Source organism: Lepisma saccharinum, chromosome 4, assembly GCF_977018435.1.
Source record: "Lepisma saccharinum chromosome 4, izLepSacc3.1, whole genome shotgun sequence".
Taxonomy (NCBI): Eukaryota; Metazoa; Arthropoda; class Insecta; order Zygentoma; family Lepismatidae; genus Lepisma; species Lepisma saccharinum.
This window is the reverse complement of record NC_139232.1, coordinates 107273213-107294981: the sequence shown is the minus strand read 5'-3', so window position 1 is coordinate 107294981 and position 21769 is coordinate 107273213. Positions and strand designations below refer to the sequence as shown.

Genomic DNA, 21769 nt, shown 5'->3' with positions numbered 1-21769 from the left:
ACCTGGGCGTCTCTTTGCAAGTTCTTTTGACTAATTCATACTTGTTGTCGCAATTAGCCTAAAGAAACATAAAAACAATGGAAAATGAAAAATGTGATTTTATACAAAAGTTAATATGAACTATACGAAAGAGCCTCGAGGCTGCTATTAGAGAAAATGCTAACATTTATTTTTTGAAAATGTCATTGTGGTTCTTCAAAATGATAAACAGTAAAATCTCCTTAGACAGGCCCAGTGGAATCTGTAGTACAGTGTTGCCCCAATATGAGGACACAATTTCCCTTTCCAAGGGGTAAAATTGCCTATTTCGGACCAATTTTTCTCTTCACCTAAGCAAATCATACAATAATAATAATAAGTATTAGTAGTGGAAGTAGCAGTAGCTGTAATTATTATTATTATTAGTGGTGGTGCTGGTGGTGGAAGCAGTATACTATAGTAGTAGTATTTCCGTTGGTCCATGTCCGTGTGAATAAAAAATGTTAAATTTTTCACATACATGTCACTTTCATCGCTTCCTGACCAGATATACCAGGTTTGGATCCTGGTCAGGAATCCATTTAATCGTTAATCCTTATCGTTACTATTATCCGAAAGTGCAGAAAAGCAATGTACTTAACAGAAATATAAATATATACAAGCTATATTCAAGGGATCAGAAAAAAGAACAGAAAAAATGAAAATGTTAATATGAAATTGGAACTTAACATAAACTGTAATAATGTAGTCAAATGTAAAATTTCCCTGAAATTGTGGTATTCTTAATCAAAATTCCCTTTTCCCTTTTGGCTAAAATTTCGGTCCGAATTTTCCTGCAAAAGGGAAATTTCCCTTCATGTGGCAACACTGCTGTAGTATCTCTTTCTTTTATATACATATAAATTAATCCCATAGCAGTAGTATTTTATAGTAATTCTAATATGTAAAATACAGAATAGGCAGATTAATTTGTTCCATTAGTCTTAGTTGACAAGGAATATTGTGAATTATTCTCCATGTACTTCAAGAACAAGGTTAATATAAACAAAATCAAGTGTCTTATGAAAAATTGCTGTGGAGAGTGGTCAGATGCACTATATTCCTACGTTCAAGATTTCTGCACAGATCCCATTCGAACAAAGAATAATTAATTAAAGATAATTTACTGATCCAACATTCATGTAAATTGAGTGCACAATTCTATAATCTTGTTATGTTTTTGTGGATACAAAGGTACCTGGTTTTATTAAAACTATTTCTAACATGCGCCTCCTTTTTCTAAGAAAAACTTACAACAGCGACTACATATGAGGAGGCAAGGAAACAATTTGTGTTCTTCACATGTTTTACATTTTAGATGCTAGCAGTTATCTGTATCATTTTTTTTTCTTTTGCTTTCTTTACGAGTCTGAGCATAATTTTTAATGTACTGTATGCAGTATATTTTCACTGTGTTTCTCTCTGTCTTCTCTAGGGTGGAACAACCGGCACAGGCTGCTCTTACATTTAGCGATCGAAGAGTTGGAGGCGATACATTTGAAATGTGGCAGAAACGTACCAAAATTGCCTTTTGTTGGAAGTAATGGTATAAAACATGTGGAACTCACACACTGTACAGACTTGTAAATAATTAAACGTGATGTAGCTCTGTACAGCTTGAGCATTCTATACTACTATTACTTCAACTACCAACAATTACTTTCTTCATTGATGGTTATATCATGCTGTGTGTTGACAGTGTACACAAGCCAGAACTAAGAAACAAAAGTAACTGTACATAACATTTCCTTCTATTTGCATTCTTTGTTTATTTTGTATAATCCTAGTGCTTTGTTCTGTTTCGCATATTGAGCACTGATTTACCCTCAGCAGTGCAAAATAATTTATCAGTTCATATCGTGAGGTTCCTATCGAGTTGCTCATATGTGAATGAACTGTGTAATTGTTAACTCTTGTGCTCTGTCTTATAATATTATTTTTGCTATTTGTATGAACTCAATTATGTAAGATATAAACTATTTTGAATACAACTAATACATCTTTCAGTCCCATTCCATACATTAAATAGTTACTCTTAGAGAACTTTGTTAGTATTTTGGAACTGAAATGTACGTGATAGAATACGCATAGAATGAAATAGATAGACCATAGCAGACAATGCCAGAGACCTATTCATAACTTATTACTTTTCTAATTTGATTGTTTTGGAGTAAAAAACCACTAACAAACGTTGTTAGCAAATTTTTTACTTGTATGTACGTATTGCTAAAATTGTAGAATTGTTTTCCTAGTAGTTTACAGTTGCTACAAGCATTTAAACCATGTTCCCTTCATCAGACACTTATTTTTAGTTTGAATAATGTTACACATTTGGGGTAAGCCACCACTTTTGAAATGTAATCCAACAGAAGAGATAAAGATTGTTTGTGGAAAAGAGGAAGATCTTTCACAGTTGCTAGGTTCCAACAATGTATCATTGTTTATATATATATATTCATTGTATAACTGCTTCTTCTTGTTTTATATTTTAAATTTATCCCATTGTTATAACTGTAACATTATTCAAACTAAAAATAAATGTTTGATGAAGGGAGCATGTGTTCTCCCAAAACGTTACATCAACAATTGTATTTACTTGTAACAACCATACTCTACAAGAGGAATAATTGTTAGTAACTAAAGAGATATCCATAAGGTTCTTTGTTGAACATTTCCCATTCTGGACCAGAGAACAAATAATGCTTACTTGACTGCGAATAGAATGCCCCCCATGCACACACACACAAATTCAATAGCCCTCAGAGATTACAAATCGCAGTTTCAATACATATTTGCCACATCGTGTAAAAATAAAGTTATAAATAATCGTAACTTGCACATAATGTAAATGTCCATTCTTTATCCAGAACTAAAATCCCCCAAGACTAGTGTGACAGCACAAGAAATCCACTTTACTTATTTGATGACAATTTCATAGTTGAAATATTATGTAAAAGTATATATTTAATAATTCTCTGAATTTTAGTGACGATGATTCTTCATTAGCATCCAATGTTAGTGGGAAATTATCCATTGTGTAATGCTTTTAGCTACACTTAACTCTAACACTACTGTCCAAAACCATGGACAGAAGTGTGCATGCGCCAACTGGATGTGTTTACTGTCAAAATAGGGGTGACGGCTGGAATCGCAGATCTCTAATTATAGCCTGGAAACGATGTGCTTTCACTTGAAGCCATGCATCTTCGCTCGTGTATAGTCCTGGGGATACAAATATGGCAGAGTTGCACATTAGAGCTTCTTAAGTTTTCATTGTTCTGAAGAAATTATTTATACTCACTTGTGGAGTGTAATATGTAAAGTTATATCCCTCTTAGTAAACTTAAACATTGCAATCTTGTGAGGTGCAATGCCTCACAATCTTCAAAATAGTTGTTACAAGTAGCAATATGAAGGTACGCTCACCGCCATGATGGTATCCCCCCTTCTTCGAATTTTTTTACTTCAAGTTGATCCATGTTAAAAGGCTCATGTTACCGATCTGGTACTGGAAGGTCTGTGGTAGCAATGGTATTTTCAAAAGGAAGGGGTTTATTGAAAATTGTTCACTGCGAAAACAACAAAGAAGTTTCAAACATAGTAACATCTCCGGCAAAGTAAGTAGAGATATGTTTACAAATTATGGAAGGGTTCAGAATGAAAAAAGAAGTCATCCATATCCTATATCAGCAATCTGAACATGTCTGGAAAGTATTCATCACGTCACATTAGTCGAAGGGTTAAGTTGTTTGTAAACCAGAAACTTTCTGTTGCATCATTCAATTTAAATTTATTTTCTTAGCAAATATTGTAATGAGCTCAAATTTACACAACACTAATCAGGATAGTATTCGCTAATTAAGTGGCCGCGGTGGCTCAGTCGGTAACGCGTCTGACTACCATGCTAAAGGTCCCGGGTTCGATCCCCGGCCGGTTCAAATCCGGGAACTTTTCTAACGATGGAAGCGGTCCCGGTGCCCACCCAGCGTCGAATAACACGGGTACCTGGGGGAAACCCTGGGGGGGTAAAGGCGGTTAGGGGCGTGATGCTGATCACATCACCCCCACTCACGACGGGATCAAGAAAGTGTGGGGCTTTACCCCCACACCCCCTATACGCCTTCATGGCATGGTGCTATGCACAAGGGAGCACTTTATTCGTTAATTAATAATATCATCTTCACGATGAATCTTCTTTTGTTACAGACAACAACATGGCAGCAATCAGACTTGCTCATTTTGTTGAATGTGCAATAAAATGTCACCATTTTCTTTGATGAACTTCGGAACTGTTTGTTACGAATTGTAAGAGTCATCGTAATTCACAACTACACCACAGCGAGCGATAATAAACAAAACAAGCAAATCTATACAAACGAAATACCACAGGGTAGTTTGGCGGGTGCTTTTACATGCTTCCACTCTTGCATTTGGAATAGACCATTCCGGCTAGTATTGTCTTCCCTGACTGGACTGTATGTTTCGAGAGCACCTCTTCTCTCGCCTTCTGGTGAACAATGGTGGGGATTGAACCTATGACACCTGTAATTTTACTACAAATCTGTTCACTAACCACTACTCTATGGTGCTCCCCGGAATTCCATACTGTTATTTCATCAACTTATGCTACTATTTCTATTTTCTGAGTTGAGGGAGACCGTATAAGTTTTTCCAGTGTAAAATTAAAGCAAATATGGTCTGCATTTCTCAGAAAATAAAGTGGAGCAAAAATAAATATAGATGTCTAGGTGGTGTCATATTTTATCAAAAATAAATTGTTAACATGAAGATGAGAAAAGAGTTGCACTCTCAAAACATAGTGCAACATGTATGCAAATGTATATGTGCCAGAAATGCAAATATAAAACATTATTTATGAACTTTGTGGAAGTACTATTGTCATGAATTCTACTTGGGCTGTACTAATTTTGACTTAATATTTATTTCCACTCAATCAATGATAAGAAGTAGTTGTTATTTCACCCAGTATGTATTTCAATAAATAGATTTTTCATGAAGAATGCATACAGCCTGATACAAAAAACTAGCAACAGTCAGGGAATTATCAGTTATCCATTTTGCACCTCTATATTTTATCATTTGCAAGCTTTATTTTCACAAGAAGAGCTCTGTGGTAGAGTGATTAGCTCAGCATGCTAAGATGCCAGGGGTCCCCCGGTTTGAATCCCAGCCTCGGTATGGGTGTTCCTTGTGATTGTTCCTTCATCAATTTCATATCACTCATCCACATCGTCGCAACTAGCCAAGAGTGGCAGAAAAACAGCATGAAATAGCCAAATCAAGCAATCAACTTTATTCCCACAGCATTCTTGTCCAATTATTGTACAATTTCTAGAAAATGTACTACTAGAAGGAGGTTTGTGGGTGGGGTGAAAATATTTTTAAATTTATTCATTCTTCAATTTGATTCACAGGTAAAAACCAATTTTTTGTGTCTATTTAATCATCTATTTCATTGCAATCAAGGGATTTGGGTTCTGTTGCTACAGAATACATATTACACATCTACAGTTGGGAGCTGAGAACACTGCAAGTGCGGGGTGAGGTTTGGGGTGAATGGGGAGGAAGTGTAGGGGAGGGTAGCTTCGTCTTCGTGTTCAATTTTTCAGTGTTGCCAGACATGCAGAAGTCCCTGTAGGAAAGGGTGAGAATCTGATAATGGAATCGGGAGGTGAGGTGCAGTCTGGTGTTCGGAATCATTCGTGAACCTCCAGCCAGGGGACATCTCAAAGACCGGCAACAGCATAGGAATTCACACTTCTTCCGTGTTTTCGGAAATAAATTTGTTTTAAAAATCGAATGAATGTTCTGGCATGTGTGTATAAGTAAATGTATATGTATAGAGCAGACTATATCTAGTAAACTGGGTCGCTGAAGGTTAACTATCAATAGAATTAACATGCAACGAAAAGTGGGAAAGCAGGCTCGGGGGTTGAGCAAAGGTTTATTCAGAGTTTTTTATTTGAGGGGTGTAAGTTTGAGTTTATGGATGTGAAAAGGTATACTTAGAGCCAAAATGACCATAAATTTGTCCTTTTATAAAAATTGTGTGGGGTGTTAGGGCGTAGTTGGTGGATAAATCACTGGGGCCGAGACATTACAACTTCATGTTCCATAATCCGAAAGTTGCAGAAAAGCGATGCTACATACCAAAATGTAAATACAAACGAGAGAGAAAATGTACTACCCTGCATAAGTTAAAATTAGTTGATCCATGTCCAGGAAAGAAGCATTGACAAGATGCTAGGAAATACACAAATAGCACGCACACACCCTTACTTTCGTAGTCACATTGGAAGCAGATTGCTTTGATTTGTAAAGTTTTATTCCATTATTAGTATTGCTTTCACTTGTTACTATCTAATATGTTCCATTCATTTGCAATCCGTTTTCGTACCATGCCTTTTTTATTTATGCCGCTGCCACCCTGAAAGGAAGAGGAGCTGGCTGCACACGGCAACAACAGGCAGGTCAGTTTCGCATTCCTCAGCCTCGCAGTCTTCTCAGCTCCCAACTGTAGTCGAGATTAGCCTGCCTGTGTCCATGAAATGAAATTACAATAAACGTTTGCCATCATTTATACATTTTAACTTAGTGTACATTGCATAATCGAAAATGAATAACAGATTTAAGTATTGCTTCCACATTATTTTTATTTGTCATTATTTGTATCGGTTACTCTCACACCATTTTACAAAAAATCATAGCTTTATACAAATATTACACATGATATCCTAAACCATCCATAATAATTCTTATTGAAGACATCACAATGAATTACTACAAAATAACAAAATAAACATGACTAGAATACCAACAAGATGCATAGCACTTGCTATTCGTACTATTAAAGTCACCATAGAAGGTCAAAGTTACACCACATAGGCAACAGATATGTACAATTTATTCTTTAAAATAAAGTTCTTTTTAAGACATTATTTAATATGCAGCGAGATAGCAAAGGAATCCATTGAGACACCAAAAATATATACATAGATACCTCTCAGATGTAAGAGAAGAAATAACATTGGATCAACACAATATAGTACTTTACCTAGCTATAGTTGAAATTCTTGATCTTGCCCAAAATGTAAAAAAAAAATTACTTACGTGAAATTTAAAAGATTTCGTAATTCCCGTACCCTTTTGTGAATGAAGACAGTGGATCTTCGAAATTAATAGGATTGAACCATTAAATTGTGCAACACGGAATTACGAAATCCTTTAAATTTCACGTAATTTTAAACCGCGTTTACCGCAACCACCATGAAAAAAAAAGTTGTAAATTTTAAAAAAAAATTCAAAACAGTCCAAAGTATACAGATAACTTTAAACATTTCTGATGAACACTAATCAGAATCTAGAATGAACTTGTGTATGTTTACATTAATCTGTAAATATTTATTAGGCCAGTCAAGACAGTAAAATTGTCCATATACTTTGGATTGCTTATAATTCAACGCAGCACATAAGATTTTACAGTAATACTGATTTATCTTCGAAGATATCTTATCTATTTTCCTATCAACATGTTCATATATTTTTATATACTTCCTTGCTGTACTTTTTTTATATTGGTAGTACAGCACTGATTAATGAAAAAAATCTGTAAGTGTGGAAATATGAGGTTGCATGATCATTTGTAACCATAGTGTGTTCATAGTAAAAGAAAGCACTGCCTCCTTGAGCTTATATTATTTGAAACCATAATTTACGTTTTTAATCATTACATACACATATGTTGATTTATTGATCAACATTTCACCTGAAGCACACAATGTCAAACCATGACAACAATGGAATGTATTACACTGAGTATAGTAACTACAATGACACAAATAATTTCATTAATGAACTGGTGAATATATGTTTTATTTTTAGATAGCTCTGTTGCTCATCTGTATGCATCTCAAGGTGATGATTAATTAATTATAATTAATATATCTCGGGAAGACAATTCAATTTTTTGGCAACTGATGACTTTCTTTTCAATGTTGTGTCAAATAAAAGCCTAATTGTATATTATATTCATAGACGTTCACAGGATTCTTTCCAGGGAGGAGCAAGGTATTTTTTCCAATGAGTGTAAACAAGGCATAGGGGGTCTTCCTTCTAATAATTAACATGAAATTATGAGTGTGAAATATATACTGTAAGATGACATTCTTTTTCTGTGTTTCTGATGGGGTGGTCCGGTCCCCCTTGCCCCACCTCTCTGGATGTCCATGGTTCTGTTTAATGCATGTTAACTTCCATTCTCCCCACGAAGCAACACATTAATTTCAAATTTTAATTTAGATGTTTCCAAAATGACATTTTTCTTAAAAGCTGAAGCTGAATAAGACCCAAGGTTCATCACAACTTAAAAAAGAGCACCTATAGTTGAAATGAATATGTGAATAGCATAAATTGTTAATTAAAATAACCACAATTGTTACATGCTAGGATTAGGACTTAATTAACAAATGCTTCATCTTGTGGTAAGAGAAAAAAAAGAATAATCACCAACCATGCACGTGTTGATTTAGATTATTGTTGGTCACCAGCCGAAGATGTTGAACCTTCAATTTTTAATTATGCAAGAGTAGTTTCATTCTCTTCATATGTCTGAATGATACTTATATGCTAAATTTAGTTAAAACAACATTACAATTGAAAGTATTAGAATTGTGAGTGTGGTGAAGAATGGAGCACGTGAAATTGACCAAGTCATAAATTAAACTATGCTGGAAAGTATGTGTGCCATGGTGCAATATGGGAATTTGTTGGGATACTAGCTAAGAAGGAACTGCTTGCAAATGGAAAGAAGATATCGGCTTATAGATGGAAGAGTAGAAATACTAAAGTTGCAGTGAAAATAGCAGAAAACAATGAATGAACATTATTGTCTTTTGTCAACTTATCTCTAGGTGATAAAATGGTAAATGTGTTTGTCAATTTTGATATAACTTTTTGTCACTTCCTTATTTTACATAATAAGTATATCATCATGCTTTCTGACATGTATATAAGAGATATTTTAAAAATATCAAGAACCTTACATGTGTGCAGGAAGATAATACATTACTCACTTTTTTTTGGACCTTATTCACAATTCAGAAATCAAATTAAACAAAAAACAAAACTGATTCTTGTGTTTAAAAGTCTACAGGAATTTATATACACCATGTTGTCACAGATCCATAGCTTTCTCTTCTGAAATTCCATTTAATACTTAAATGTAAAGTCAAGTTCTTAGCTGTACACGATAACATTGCGAACTTCTAGGAATACATCGCCTTCCCAAGTCGAAGCTGGAAGTCCTTGTATAAAGTCTTTCCTCCCAGAGGTACTCGCTGCAAGAACATTTCCATTGACATAAGACAAAGAGCTTTTCCGTTCATCAGGAACCTCTCCTCCGGAATGCAAGGGAGCTGGTGTCTGGCTGCCATGAAACTTAACCATGCTTTCACGTCTTCCCTTGACCAACATCTGGGATCTGAAATAAAAGTAAACTTTGATGAAACAAGTTTTTTGCTACAATGATCTGCACATATGAATTGTGTCATAAGAGTCCTGAATAGATTTTTAAAAGTATTAAATATATTACAAGGGAGAGTCAAATGAAAGCCATTCTTTTATTTTTGATTTATCTAGCAGGTGTGTGCATATAGCACAAGTTTGCTGATCTAAATATACACAATATAGCCAAAAGTCACCGGACACCCAAGTGAACATGGTCTGAAACAGGTTTTCCTGGTTTGGGCTCATGCCATTAGTCTTGGCCAATGGCAACATGAACAGTGGTGTTTATGAGGACATTTTAGACAATAGCATGCTGCCCACACTGTGGCAACAGTTTGGAATAAACCATTTTCTCAATTAGCACAATAATGCCCCTGTCCATAAAGCAGAGTCCATTGCATCGTTATCATGGTTTGAGAACAATCAGATGGATGTGCTTAGCTGGCCCGCTCAAAGCCCCAACTGTAACCCCATACTCATCTTTGGGATGGACTGGAGCATCAGTTGCATGCCAGACCCACTCGACCGAAAACCACCCATTAACTATTCACGAGGCTACAGGACGAATGGAAAAAAAAAATCCACCAGCAATATACTAGAACTTAGTGGAAAGCCTCCCCTGAAGAGTAAGTGCTGTAATAATAGCGAAGGGATATCAGACATCTTATTTTAGTTACCTGGCTGGTGTCTTTGGAATGTACAGCAGTGGGTGTCCGGTGACTTTTGGCTATATAGTGTATTTTCACATCAGAAGAATAATCTTCGGGATGCATGTGTCAGTCACACTGGGAAAGTCTTTCCCCCACTGCAAGTGAACTGGGCCATTGTTGAACTTCCTCCTCCTTTCATCAGTATGCACAGGAAAATTTAATTTTCTTTTGCCAGAGAATTTCTATGCGTTTTGGGCTTCCAAAGGGCAAGAAAACTGCTCTTCACTGGTGCAAGTGTGTGGGTGAGGCGCCACCGTAAGAATGATAAAATGGCGGTTTGAAGCTCACTTGATCAATGTTGCAGCCTCGACTACAACGTATTACAGCTTCCTTGCCTGGATATGCGCGTTCTGCTCCAACTACTAGCGCCGCGTATGGGCGCCATCAGAACTTACTTTCTGGACGCACCTCGTACATATTTACTCCTATGGTTGGTGCAAAAAAGTATTCGCACACCGTGAATCAGCGTGATTGAATAAAGTTTAATATTTAAGGAGGACTTGTCATTAAATGTAAAGATCACCACCACGTGAGTGATGGACTGGAAATTGAAAGCAAGAAAATGATTTGGAAAACTTGAACAAGTTCGGATAGAGGTCTGCACCCATTCAGCGCTGACTCAAACTGGAATTTGTTAGAAATAGAGATTGCATGTTTGTATCATTTCCCATTGGAGCCTACACGTCCTGAAAATAAGTGGCCGTGTTAAAACGATATATTCCAGCCGTGACAAGACAGTGACGTCATGATAAGCTGTCGGGTTATTCTCTGCCCCAAAACACCCTGCTTGACTAACCGAGGGATCAATATCATGGCGTCGGTGCTACGTCAGCAGGGGCGTCGCTCGCGTCAGAGGCGTCCATGTCCTACATCAGCCAGGATGCTGTGACGTAGATCCTTACGTCAAGTGCTACCTTGATCTGGCGGGAAAAGAGCGGAAATATCGACTTGGTTGACGGCGAAACAGCTACATTGCACTGTAAAACTGTTTCCGGTTTTCTAGAACCTTCGTCCAGCTAAATTGTGTCCGACGGCACTTAAGAATGCATAATATAATTGACAACATGGACCTCTGGAAGGGGAACGAGATGGGGCCACGGCCTCCCCCTGGAAAATTAATATCAACCTAAAAGTATATATTTCGCACACATGATTTCATTTCAGATGCAGTAAATTGTGTTAATTATTATAAGAGCGGTGCAGGAAAATGATAACGGCAATATGCCTCGTTTTCCTCCCCCTGAAAAAAATCTTGCGGACGTCCATGGTTGACGATGACGATGGAAAGTCACTTTTTAAAAGTAACTGAGTAGTTACAGTTAGTGTTACAACTAAGTTACTTTTTCAGTATTATAATTAACCTCATATGTTTTTAAATATAAAAATATAGAGGTAATAAAATTCGAAGTAGACCTGTATTCTTGAAAGTGAAGATCCACGTTTTGTTTTTTCTTTAGCAAACCATATATCAGGGTTCGAAATCGTGGGGGGGACAGGGAGATCCCCCCCCCAACGATCTTGGTCGCAAAAATTTCCGGGGGTGGAGAGGTTTTGTTACAACAAACAAAAGATAAGCAATTACTTTTAATTTAAAATATACTGTACTAAGAATAATATCGAAAACATACACAAATTAGTGTAGTTGTGAGTGTTCAATGCTTTTACTCTCTCAAGAGATCGTTAACAAATCTGAATTACATCAATACGCACAATAAAAATAAAACAAGAATGCAAAATAATAATTACTATGAAATCTAATTTATTTAGATTAACATAAAGCAAAAATTAAATAAAAACTTACACATGATAAAATTACTTCAACTATTTCATAATTTATTAACATCTTTAACCAGTTAGTAAAGGACGTAGTTTGCTACTTTATAATATCTGATATACATAAAAGTAACAAATTTATTTCTTTGTGTGTAATTAATAATAATACTATTTTAATTACTAATTTAGTCATTTATTTTTACTTTTAATAACATTATAAATATGTATATCGCATAATTTATATGTATGTTTGTGGGGGAGGGGGTTTGTAGATGAAGATCTTTCTCCCCCACCAGTTTTAAATGATTTCGCACCTTGCCATATATATATATATATATATATATATATAATTGTGTTGCTAGTAACTGGTTAGTTCCAAAGACGGGGCTGTTAATGTTATTCCCTCCCATACATGGCGTATCAAGGGAGTGTGGAGAAAACCGCTCCCTAAAACGTAAAGGCGTAACAGTCAGTTAACGCAACGATAAATGGCGAATGTCTCCAAACTAACAATAAATCATCAATGACCATAGCACGAGAATAGGAGACAAGTAAGGTTGTTAATCGCCACTTCCTCCGAGGTGTGGGTAAGATAACAGTTCAGAGTGGTAACGTTTAGCTCAGGCTCGGTTTCACTTACTTCAGGGGCATCGGCCTTATTTTTTATCCACCAAATAATCACTACTGAAGTTAATGCATCAAACAAGGAAGTAAATTGAATCTGCCAGTATCCTTTGCAGTAAGGCAACCAGGATTACACAGCTGACTGGCACCTTGCATGCCTTCAAAGCACCTCCGTAGGGAAGGGGGTGGGAGGAACGTCGCAGTCATTAAGTATTACATTACTCTTAATTCTAATTTTGTGAAAGAAATGCTAGAATTTCAAATTCAAGCAGGGCTTTTGGATGAGAGCATAATTGGGTGGGGAGGTTGTATTGCTTCCAAAATTATACAAAGTGAAAGAACAATTTGTAGTGTTGCAAACTAAAATTAATAACATAATCCGTGGCTCTACAGCCCTAGAAGGACCTTCGCCTATCTCCCGACTTCCAGTCTTCCTCCCACAATCCTTGGAGATCTTCAACCTGTAATGGGGTGACGTGGGTTCAGCACGTCGAACCCTCAGCCGTTTTAGGAGATATCCGAGACCGGGTTACGCTACTCACTCGTAGCTCCCCAATTTCCTCACCCTTACTTTAAAACAATCCAGGAAAATATCCAAAACTGCAATTTTCCAGTAAGTAAATTCGTATTTGCGACGTCATAACAAAAAAAAACTTGGATAGCTATCCTTACTGGGAGATTCTCTATGATTTCGCATCAGAAACTCCATGCAAATGCAGGAAATGCTGGTATATTATCTTCACCTCTTGCTTTCATTTTCTCTTTCCTTCCACTGCCCTCTGTCCAATTAGTACAGGGGGATCCATGAGTATTACCTTGCAAATTGTCCATCACCATGTTCGTGCACTTTATTTGACCCAATATCAGCTTCAAGAATTAAAACAAATCTCAAAACAAGCTGTTGACAACTTCTTCACCAGCATACATAAAAATCTATCGCTTAAAAACACATAGGATGTAAGAGAATTATTAATGAAAATAGTCATGGACAATTTGCACGGTAATACTCATGGATCCCACTGTACCAAACAGGCCGGTAGCCAGAATTTTATTTCGGGAGGGCTCATCCCTTATCAGCAGAAGTATTTGCACACGGGGTCAGGCAATAGATAAAACTTGATTAGTACAAATAATAATTATTGTTATATTACAATAGTAGTTACTATTATAAGTTATTAAAAATATACCAATTTCAATCCAAATGTATTATTATTACATAAATGGAGAGACTTTGCTCCCCGATCCACCGTGAATATCTAACACAATTATTGTCCAATATTTTTCTTATATTTTGTAGTTAGTGCACTGAAAATCATAGTTATTGTATTTTGTTATTAACTTTTACATGATCGTTCAAGAAAAGGCTTTAACAGTTAGTAATAAATTTTACTCATAAATTTTATATTCTGTGACCTCTCACAAAGAGAATTATAAGTTTTGGAAGCTGTGGGTCCATTTCTTCTCTAGATTGAATGGTAGAATATGAAAAATGTAATCTGGTTCCTCTATTATAGATACACTAAACGTTTTTCGATGTAATGCAGTTTTTACTGTGGTTATAAATTTATTTCTGTTATTAACAATAAAAATAACATTAAAATTAGATATTTGAAGGATTTCGGGGGCTACGTGCCTGGTACCAAATAATAACCTGATAACCCCGGTTACGCTTAACGTTAACGGGGTATATTATTTCCAATTTGCATGAATTTCTTGTCACCTAGCGAAATCGTTCAAGAACATGACTTGGCACAAGCAGGTAAGGATCGATACCCCCTTCACTCTTTTTTCATGAACTTTCTCATCGGTTAACAATACTGACGTAAACCGATGAGTCACTGCAGACAGGTCGGTGGAAGGGGAAACTAAAATACCATTGGAAATGTGAAAAATTAACAGTTGCGTGTTATTTAGAGTTCACCAGTGCCACATCCGGCCTCTATATATAAAACAGGGCTGGAAATGAGTCATGTGCAACATTTTTAGAGCTGTCCTTTTTTTAATATAGTACTTTATTATTCATAGATAACACGAAATCCACCCCCTTACTTGAATAAGCACGATTCAAGGATTTACTATTCCATAAAGATTGCAGTACGTGCTTTGTACTTGAATCAGGATTATAGCTATGTTTCTTTCGGTATTGACTCAATGTTTTTATTTTCTCTTATCAAATGTGCATTTGAAATTAATTTCAATTTCCCTTCCCCTTTTAGATGTTTAAATCATGATCTTGGGTTTCGGGTTCGTGTCCCAGTTTCATCAAATCGTCACCAGCGAAAAGTAGCTGGAAATCGTTTATAAATAATTTTCGATCTCTTTTCTTTTCCCTTCTACATCCAATGATTGCGTTGATATTATCACAGGTTGTTATTTGCTTGTTTTTTGTTTGTTTTTCCAATTATTCAACCTCATATTGGGGAAAACTGAATGAATGAACATGTTAGTGAACATTTAGTCTATTATTATCTTTGCCGTCGGCATACGATGTGCGCAGTCTACAACTACACACTCGAACTCGTGTTTTTTTATATGTATATATATATTTTTCTCCATAATGCATCAATGAAGTATACACATACGCTAATTAGTTAACCATTGAATGATTCGGAACCCGATCGTCACCTGTTCGCAACTGTTACGCCACACTTTCCCTTCCAGAACCAGACTTCGGGAAATGATTTCCCGATTTTCAGTATCTAGAAAAGTTGGGACATTTTGGGTGTTCTTGTATTGAAGGTGCCTAATGTGTTTGGATGTTTTTCTTAGATGAGTTGCTATGTAGTTTGAACTGTTCTCTTTTTTTTTCCACGTCTACCTTTCGGCAATAGTGATGCTTGTGGTAGAGACAGAAAGTGCATATTTGATTTTTGTTACTTAGTATCGTTTTTCTGCCACTTCTACCTAATCACGACGATGAGAATGAGTGATCACATGAAATTGATGAAGGGGCACTCACAAAGAACACCCATGGTTTGAACCCGGGACCCCTGTCGTCAGGGGCGGATCCACGAGGAGGGCGATCGCCCCTCCCAACTACCAGGCTTTTGAATATAGGATATTATTTATTATGCATTATATTTTTGAAGACTAAAATGGTCCGTCTTTTATCTCAAAGTTTAACAGGCTCGAGAATTGCAGGACCTACAGTTTAAACTGAATTCGAACCGGCGTGCAATATGCCTAAGGGGATCTAATCCGAGACAACTTGAGAGAATAGGTTTTCTTTCTTCATTCACTTTACTCCTCATGTTATCGTTCAGTTTACCGTAACAATGTGAGGGATTATGATAACGACATGCAATAATAATCAGTTATTCCATCCTTGGACCCCTATTTTTACAGAACAATGGAACAGTTAAGTCAGTTTCGTTCTTGTTTACAGAATGATATATTGTTGATATAAAACAGTGCAAGTATATGTTAGAATTGCTTCTCGGTGAGGTGAGGTACCCGACTGAAATTCGTCCCTCCCAACTGTAACTTCTGGATACACCACTGCCTGTCGTCGTAGCCACCACGGAGGTCCGCTAGTGAAAGATGTAGGACAGCTTACTGGGTCAACTATCATACATGAAAATGTGATAGTGTTTCACAATTAGTAATTCTGTTAGAAAGCCATAAAATTTACAGTGTGATACTTGTTACACAGGAATCTTGTGGTGCGTAAATATCAATTTCAAATCTTATGAATTATTTATCTTGTGCAAAGGCAACAAATATGATAATTAACATAGATGTGTGTTATGATGAATGCATTTTATAAAGAAAAAATGTAAGCGATAACCCTAACTGTTGACATTATATCGTTTCCATAGCATACTATTGCTTTTAGAATTTTAAACAGCAGGAAAAATAAATGCCATTTGCCACCGCGAAACTATCAATGGGATTGCATACATTTAGGATAGAAGATGTCATTTTTCGATGGCTTCTGGCGTCGAAACAAGAATGACGAGAAAATAGTTACTACAAAAAGTGTTTCGCCTTGATGTCCTCTACACACTGTGAAAATTGTCAGTGTTTCATGGCGGCACCCTGTGTATATAGGTTTAAGAAAATGACAAGTAGAAAAAGTTACAGCAAAATTAATACGATTGAAAATGTCTCAAATTATATTCTACTTATTTCTTTACATTTATATTACACTATATCTGTAACAGACGTGGTCTGTTAAAATACCTCAGGCACAACCTATTTTTTTGAGAAAAAAATCTATTCTATCAACTCTTCTGCAGTGGAGTGGATTCCCTTAATTTTATTCATAAATCTTAAGCTATTCCGTGACTGGCAGAAATCAGTATCAGCATAAAAACCCTGATATTTGGGCTTTGTAGGCTTCTACTCAGTGGTGGAGATAAGCGCCCCAGAGACCTCGTGCTGCAACTTAATATGAAATATTGACGACGACACTGCAATCCAAGAAGTCATTGATCAATCCAAAGGTTGTTCCTATTTGTTTGTCGGGTGTCAAACAAATATATTTCAACAATAAAATAATACAATTCACACAATATTTTGCAAAATGGTTACAGTAACCAGTAGGCCAACATTGTACGTAGTGATGCAAGAGTCTCCCCTTTGATGCAAATTGGATCTGTGGTAGACAGAAACCCGTATTTAAATGTACAAAAATGTATTATAAATTTTTATAGTATTCATCAAAGTGTAGATAATATATAACCATTATTATTTGAATTCTCGTTAGATTCCTTTATGCGTAAAAATCATGCATACTGGAAACTAGAGGGAAACATTATGAAGCACGGAGGCCCAAAACTATTGGTATGTATTCATCGTCTATTAAGATTATCGACCTGTAATCTAGATGCCTCAGATTCGATTTTCCGTAGCGGCACATTTAAATTTCAAGTATATGCAGTCACGATTAGCCTATTTATGTTCAACTTTATCTTTGCTTTTTTTTAGCAATGCGGAAAGGCCATTATCAAAATATTGTTGTTTAATGTTACTTGAAGTTTTGTTGTTGGTTGGAGTTTCAAGATATCATCCCTTTCTGGTTTCTTATCGCTTTGAGGGGGCACATGCTCCTCTCCTGCATACCCCGCTATATCTGCCAATGCAACACAATATATTAAAAAAATGCCCCTTCTAGGATTGACTTTGGCCCCTTACTAAGAATTCCTAACTACGGGCCTGGAACCGAAGCGACACTCTACAACTACACATGTCGCTCGATCTGGATCGATTTTTCAATGGTGTTCATTCATCGCGTCCCATTGGTCTGTTCGCGTGAGCGAAGCGAATGCTTCTTATAGACTGACGAGACCCGGACCCCTCGTCATTTCGGTATGAAAGCTTCGTTTCGCCTTTCGCTTCGGTCTGAAAGCTTCTGAAAGTAAGCGATCACCACCAGAGAGAAGCGTTCAAAATTAACAATAAACTCAATGAAGCACTTATCTTCAAACGTGGTAAATTTTCAAATATACTTAAGTCTTGAACGAGGTCTGCCTTGTTCTCATCTAGATTTTTTTTATTTTTACAAGGTCATCTCAATACCATTCCAACTTTCAACGTCTAATAAACTTTTAGCGTGTTTATAGTTGCAAAGTCAGTCCAGTAGTGGCAATTGTGAACCTGTGCTAAAATCCCATTGTCTATAGTGCAGAAGGCCTTAGAAAGATCGTTTCGCGGGCTTGCAGCAGCCGACAATATGGGGGTGTGTCTGCGAGAACCAATCAGGTCCGCGAATGAGCGACGAACCCGGTTGCCACAGCTAGCTCTCGCTGCACCCTTCTGGAACGGTGAGTGACCTCTGCCTCTTGCTACCTCGGCCTGTTTGTTCGGCTGAGGAGCAGACGACACGAGAGTATCGGCAATAGTGTGCGAGCGACGTCTGCTGTTAGCCCGCGAAACGCTCTTTCTAAGGCCTTCTGCACTATAAGGGGACAGATAGGCTAATTGAAACTGGACCTACAGTTTAAAGTGGGGTCTGAACTACTAGGTGGCTCCACCGGGTATCGAACACAGGATTCATTGATTACACTACGCCTTCAGAGAGGCCCGCCCGATCGTTCGTAAAGTGGAAACCAGGCGTCAAAGAGACAAGCGCTGTGAAAGTTTGTGCGGCGACTCTGTCAACTCTGGTCTCGTCTCGATACAGGGCCGGCGCTAGTAATTTTGCCGCCCTGGTCGGTGGCGGAAGATGCCGCTACCTTTCGAGCCCCACCCCCCCCCCTTCCGGTCATTACGCAGCAACGGGAAATTGAAAATCCATATATTCCTAAGTAAAACATCAAACTATAAAATAAATAATGAGACTTGTTACGCTATTTCAATACTATTAAGCACAGAAGGATATCTCGCTCCAGCACAGTTAATCTTTAAAAAATGCGGCACTAATTTCATATTATTATTATTTTTTATGAAAACTCTCTCTTTCTCTTAAACGTATTCTAAATGTAACAAGTATTAGGAAAGAAATGAAGGCTTGATGTTTACCGTTGTAGGTCTGTGATATATGATTGGATTTTGAAAAGAATTACATGTAATATTCCCGGATCTCCCGCGTGGTTGATCTAAAGTATGAATTCTTTCCTGCGTTGTCCCGTATGAAGCGGCTCTGAGGTTCACCCAGACGCAAATTAATGGATACCTGGTGGCAACCCTGGGAAGTAAATGCGGCCGGAGAGTGGTGCTGATCACTTCACCTCCAAATTGACCGAGATCGAGAATGTGTGTGGCCCTACCCCCACATCCCCTAAATGTGCCTTCAAGACATGGTGCTATATGCACAAGGAACTTTACCTTTGCACGTAATACTTTTTTTTTCCGTATAATGCTATCTTGCATAAAATGGAAGCAAGTGTGTTTCAGACATGATTGGCCGAAGATAGTATTTTTATTAGCCTTAATTTTAAAAATAAAAAAACTTTGTTCGCCACTTGCCACGGTTACCGATAAAGTTAATAAATTCGAAGTTCTGCTCTCACATTAGGTGCAAGATCATGACCCTTTATCAGTTTAAGGTCTCCTTTGGTGTAATTGTTTCATTATAGCCGAAAGCACTTTTAGTTCATCTTTTAATTCAGTAGCCTTCATGTGTTAACATTCCGGCAAGTTTTCTACACTTTTCAGACAAAAAAATGGCATTTCTTAATGCTTAATAATATCATAAAATAAATTGAAAATTCACTATGATGTTTAAGCTGCTCAAATCTTTCGCCTTAGAGCTAAATTAATCGTCTAGGACCTGGTAATAATCAACTTTGTACCGTTTTTGTGAATCTTCAACAATTTCATCATACAGAAACTGTTTCTTTTTTCGATTTCGACCCTGTATAGTGTTGTTTATCTTTGGATCGTCTATATCTAAATTCGATGCCAATTCTTTCTCACAGGTCGCCCCCCCCAAAAAAAAATAAGCCTCCACGAGTGGAGGGAGGGAGGCCTTTCCAGGCTACCAAGTAGCATCTAAGAAACTTTCACATTTTTCATCACTCCTGCTTTTTCAAAGCGCTCATATGTTTGCAACAATTCATGTAACAGCATCTAACACATCGTAGATTAATGTTTTGAAGACATTTGCTCATTACATTACTTGGAGACAAAAGTCATACCAGATAACTAGTGAGCAAAGGAATGTAAAACCACACAACTGGTTTGCAATACACTGAGCCTCATGTGCGACAATTTGGACAGTTTTTTTTTCGTCAATTATTTGAAGGAGCGCATCATAGACCTCTCCCACTTGATATCTCATCGATTCTGCCGTCCCACCTTGTGGCACTCAGTGGTTTTAAAGTGAGGCTACTGATATGTATGTTCCTTCAAAACAGTGGGTTAACTTCCAAGTTATGTTATATAGTATAATATAATATATTATAACTTACAAATTTCAATAGGCTTATTTTTTTTCTCACTTCAAATTTTGCCGCCCTGAAAATTTGCCGGCCCTGTCTCGATAGCATCCCTAGTTGTAGCGAAACTCAATTCTGAAAAGGTTGAGAAAGAGGAAACGAAAGGAAACAGATTAAGCTGAGGAAAACCCGACGGAGGCAAACGAATTCTCCACAGCAAATCCTACGCGGTAACATTAGCAATTACGCGCGTCTCCCACTCAACGAACGTTCCTGGAAAAACGGATATCGTGGCTGAAGGCTGGTCTTGGAGCAATTGGAATTTACAGATGCGCATTTCCACGTCTTTGCAGTGTCTTTGCCAGGAAGGGAAGGATGGTTTTTATTGATATTGGAGACGTTGCTTTTGCACTGTTACACAAGTGACTGGAATCAACCTACCACAAACCAAAGCTATTTGAACGTATAATTCTATCTCTCAAAAGAGGCACCAAAAACTGTACTTTTCAAGAGACCATCCCCCTTTGTGTGTGTGTAAAAAAGAAAAAGAATAATAAAGCCTGGACATTGCACTTTTCATGTACCCAACACAGGCTCACGACATCGACCATACTAAAGGCGACGTGATCAGCACTACGCTCCGGGTGCCTTAACATCCGAGGGTCGCCCACAAGTAGCCATTGATTGGAGGCTGGGTGAGCCCTAAACCACTTTAGGCGCGGAAAAATTACCACCTGGGAATCGAACTCGGGTCTCCTGAACGGCAGTTCCCTCCCCTGCGAATAAGCTAGTAAATTAACGTTAAAGGAAACAGCAATCCCTCCCCCCTCGTTGGATGCGTTAACAAGTGACCCATTTATTTCTCTTTGAAATGTTAAATTTAGAAACGTAAAATTAACCGAACACCCCACGTGTAAAACAGTTAACCTTACATGACACTAGCTTGTAATTGAAGCCAGCCATACTAGTTACCAGTCTGAATAGGGCCATTAACTTTTTCATTGATGCACCACCTCGATTAACCTACGAAAGTACAAAAGTGACTAATATAATTTGTAATAAACCTACATTATTGTTGGGGTGGGGTCGATTTTACCAGCGTCAGATGGAAAGCATACCGCACAGAACGTCTGATCGATACCAGCTGGGTTTGACGCTAGCAGAACTTCCAGGCACCAAGTTTGGAAGCTTGACGCTTCTGAACTTCCGGGCCGTGTTTGACTTCCGGTGCACAATTGCAGGTTGACTGAACAATAGGAAGAGTTCGTGCCGCCAACTAAATGGGCCACGTAGTGGAAC

General features: G+C 37.4%; 2 protein-coding genes across 5 annotated transcripts in view; one reads left to right on the top strand and one right to left on the bottom strand.

The window, feature by feature from the left end:
- LOC145987305 (uncharacterized) overlaps window positions 1-2141 on the top strand; it is a 33806-nt gene extending 31665 nt beyond the window's left edge. For all 3 annotated transcript variants that reach the window (XM_083121823.1, XM_083121822.1, XM_083121824.1), the window contains exon 13: window positions 1454-2141. In XM_083121823.1, the coding sequence (XP_082977949.1) occupies window positions 1454-1562 (109 nt within the window). In that variant the 3' untranslated portion in view covers window positions 1563-2141. The remainder of the gene's footprint in view (window positions 1-1453) is intronic.
- Window positions 2142-6682: 4541 nt separating this feature from the next.
- Window positions 6683-21769, bottom strand: part of edl (ETS-domain lacking) — a 71265-nt gene continuing 56178 nt past the window's right edge. For both annotated transcript variants that reach the window (XM_083121047.1, XM_083121046.1), the window contains exon 3: window positions 6683-9517. In XM_083121047.1, coding sequence (XP_082977173.1) covers window positions 9303-9517 — 215 coding nt within the window. In that variant the 3' untranslated portion in view covers window positions 6683-9302. The remainder of the gene's footprint in view (window positions 9518-21769) is intronic.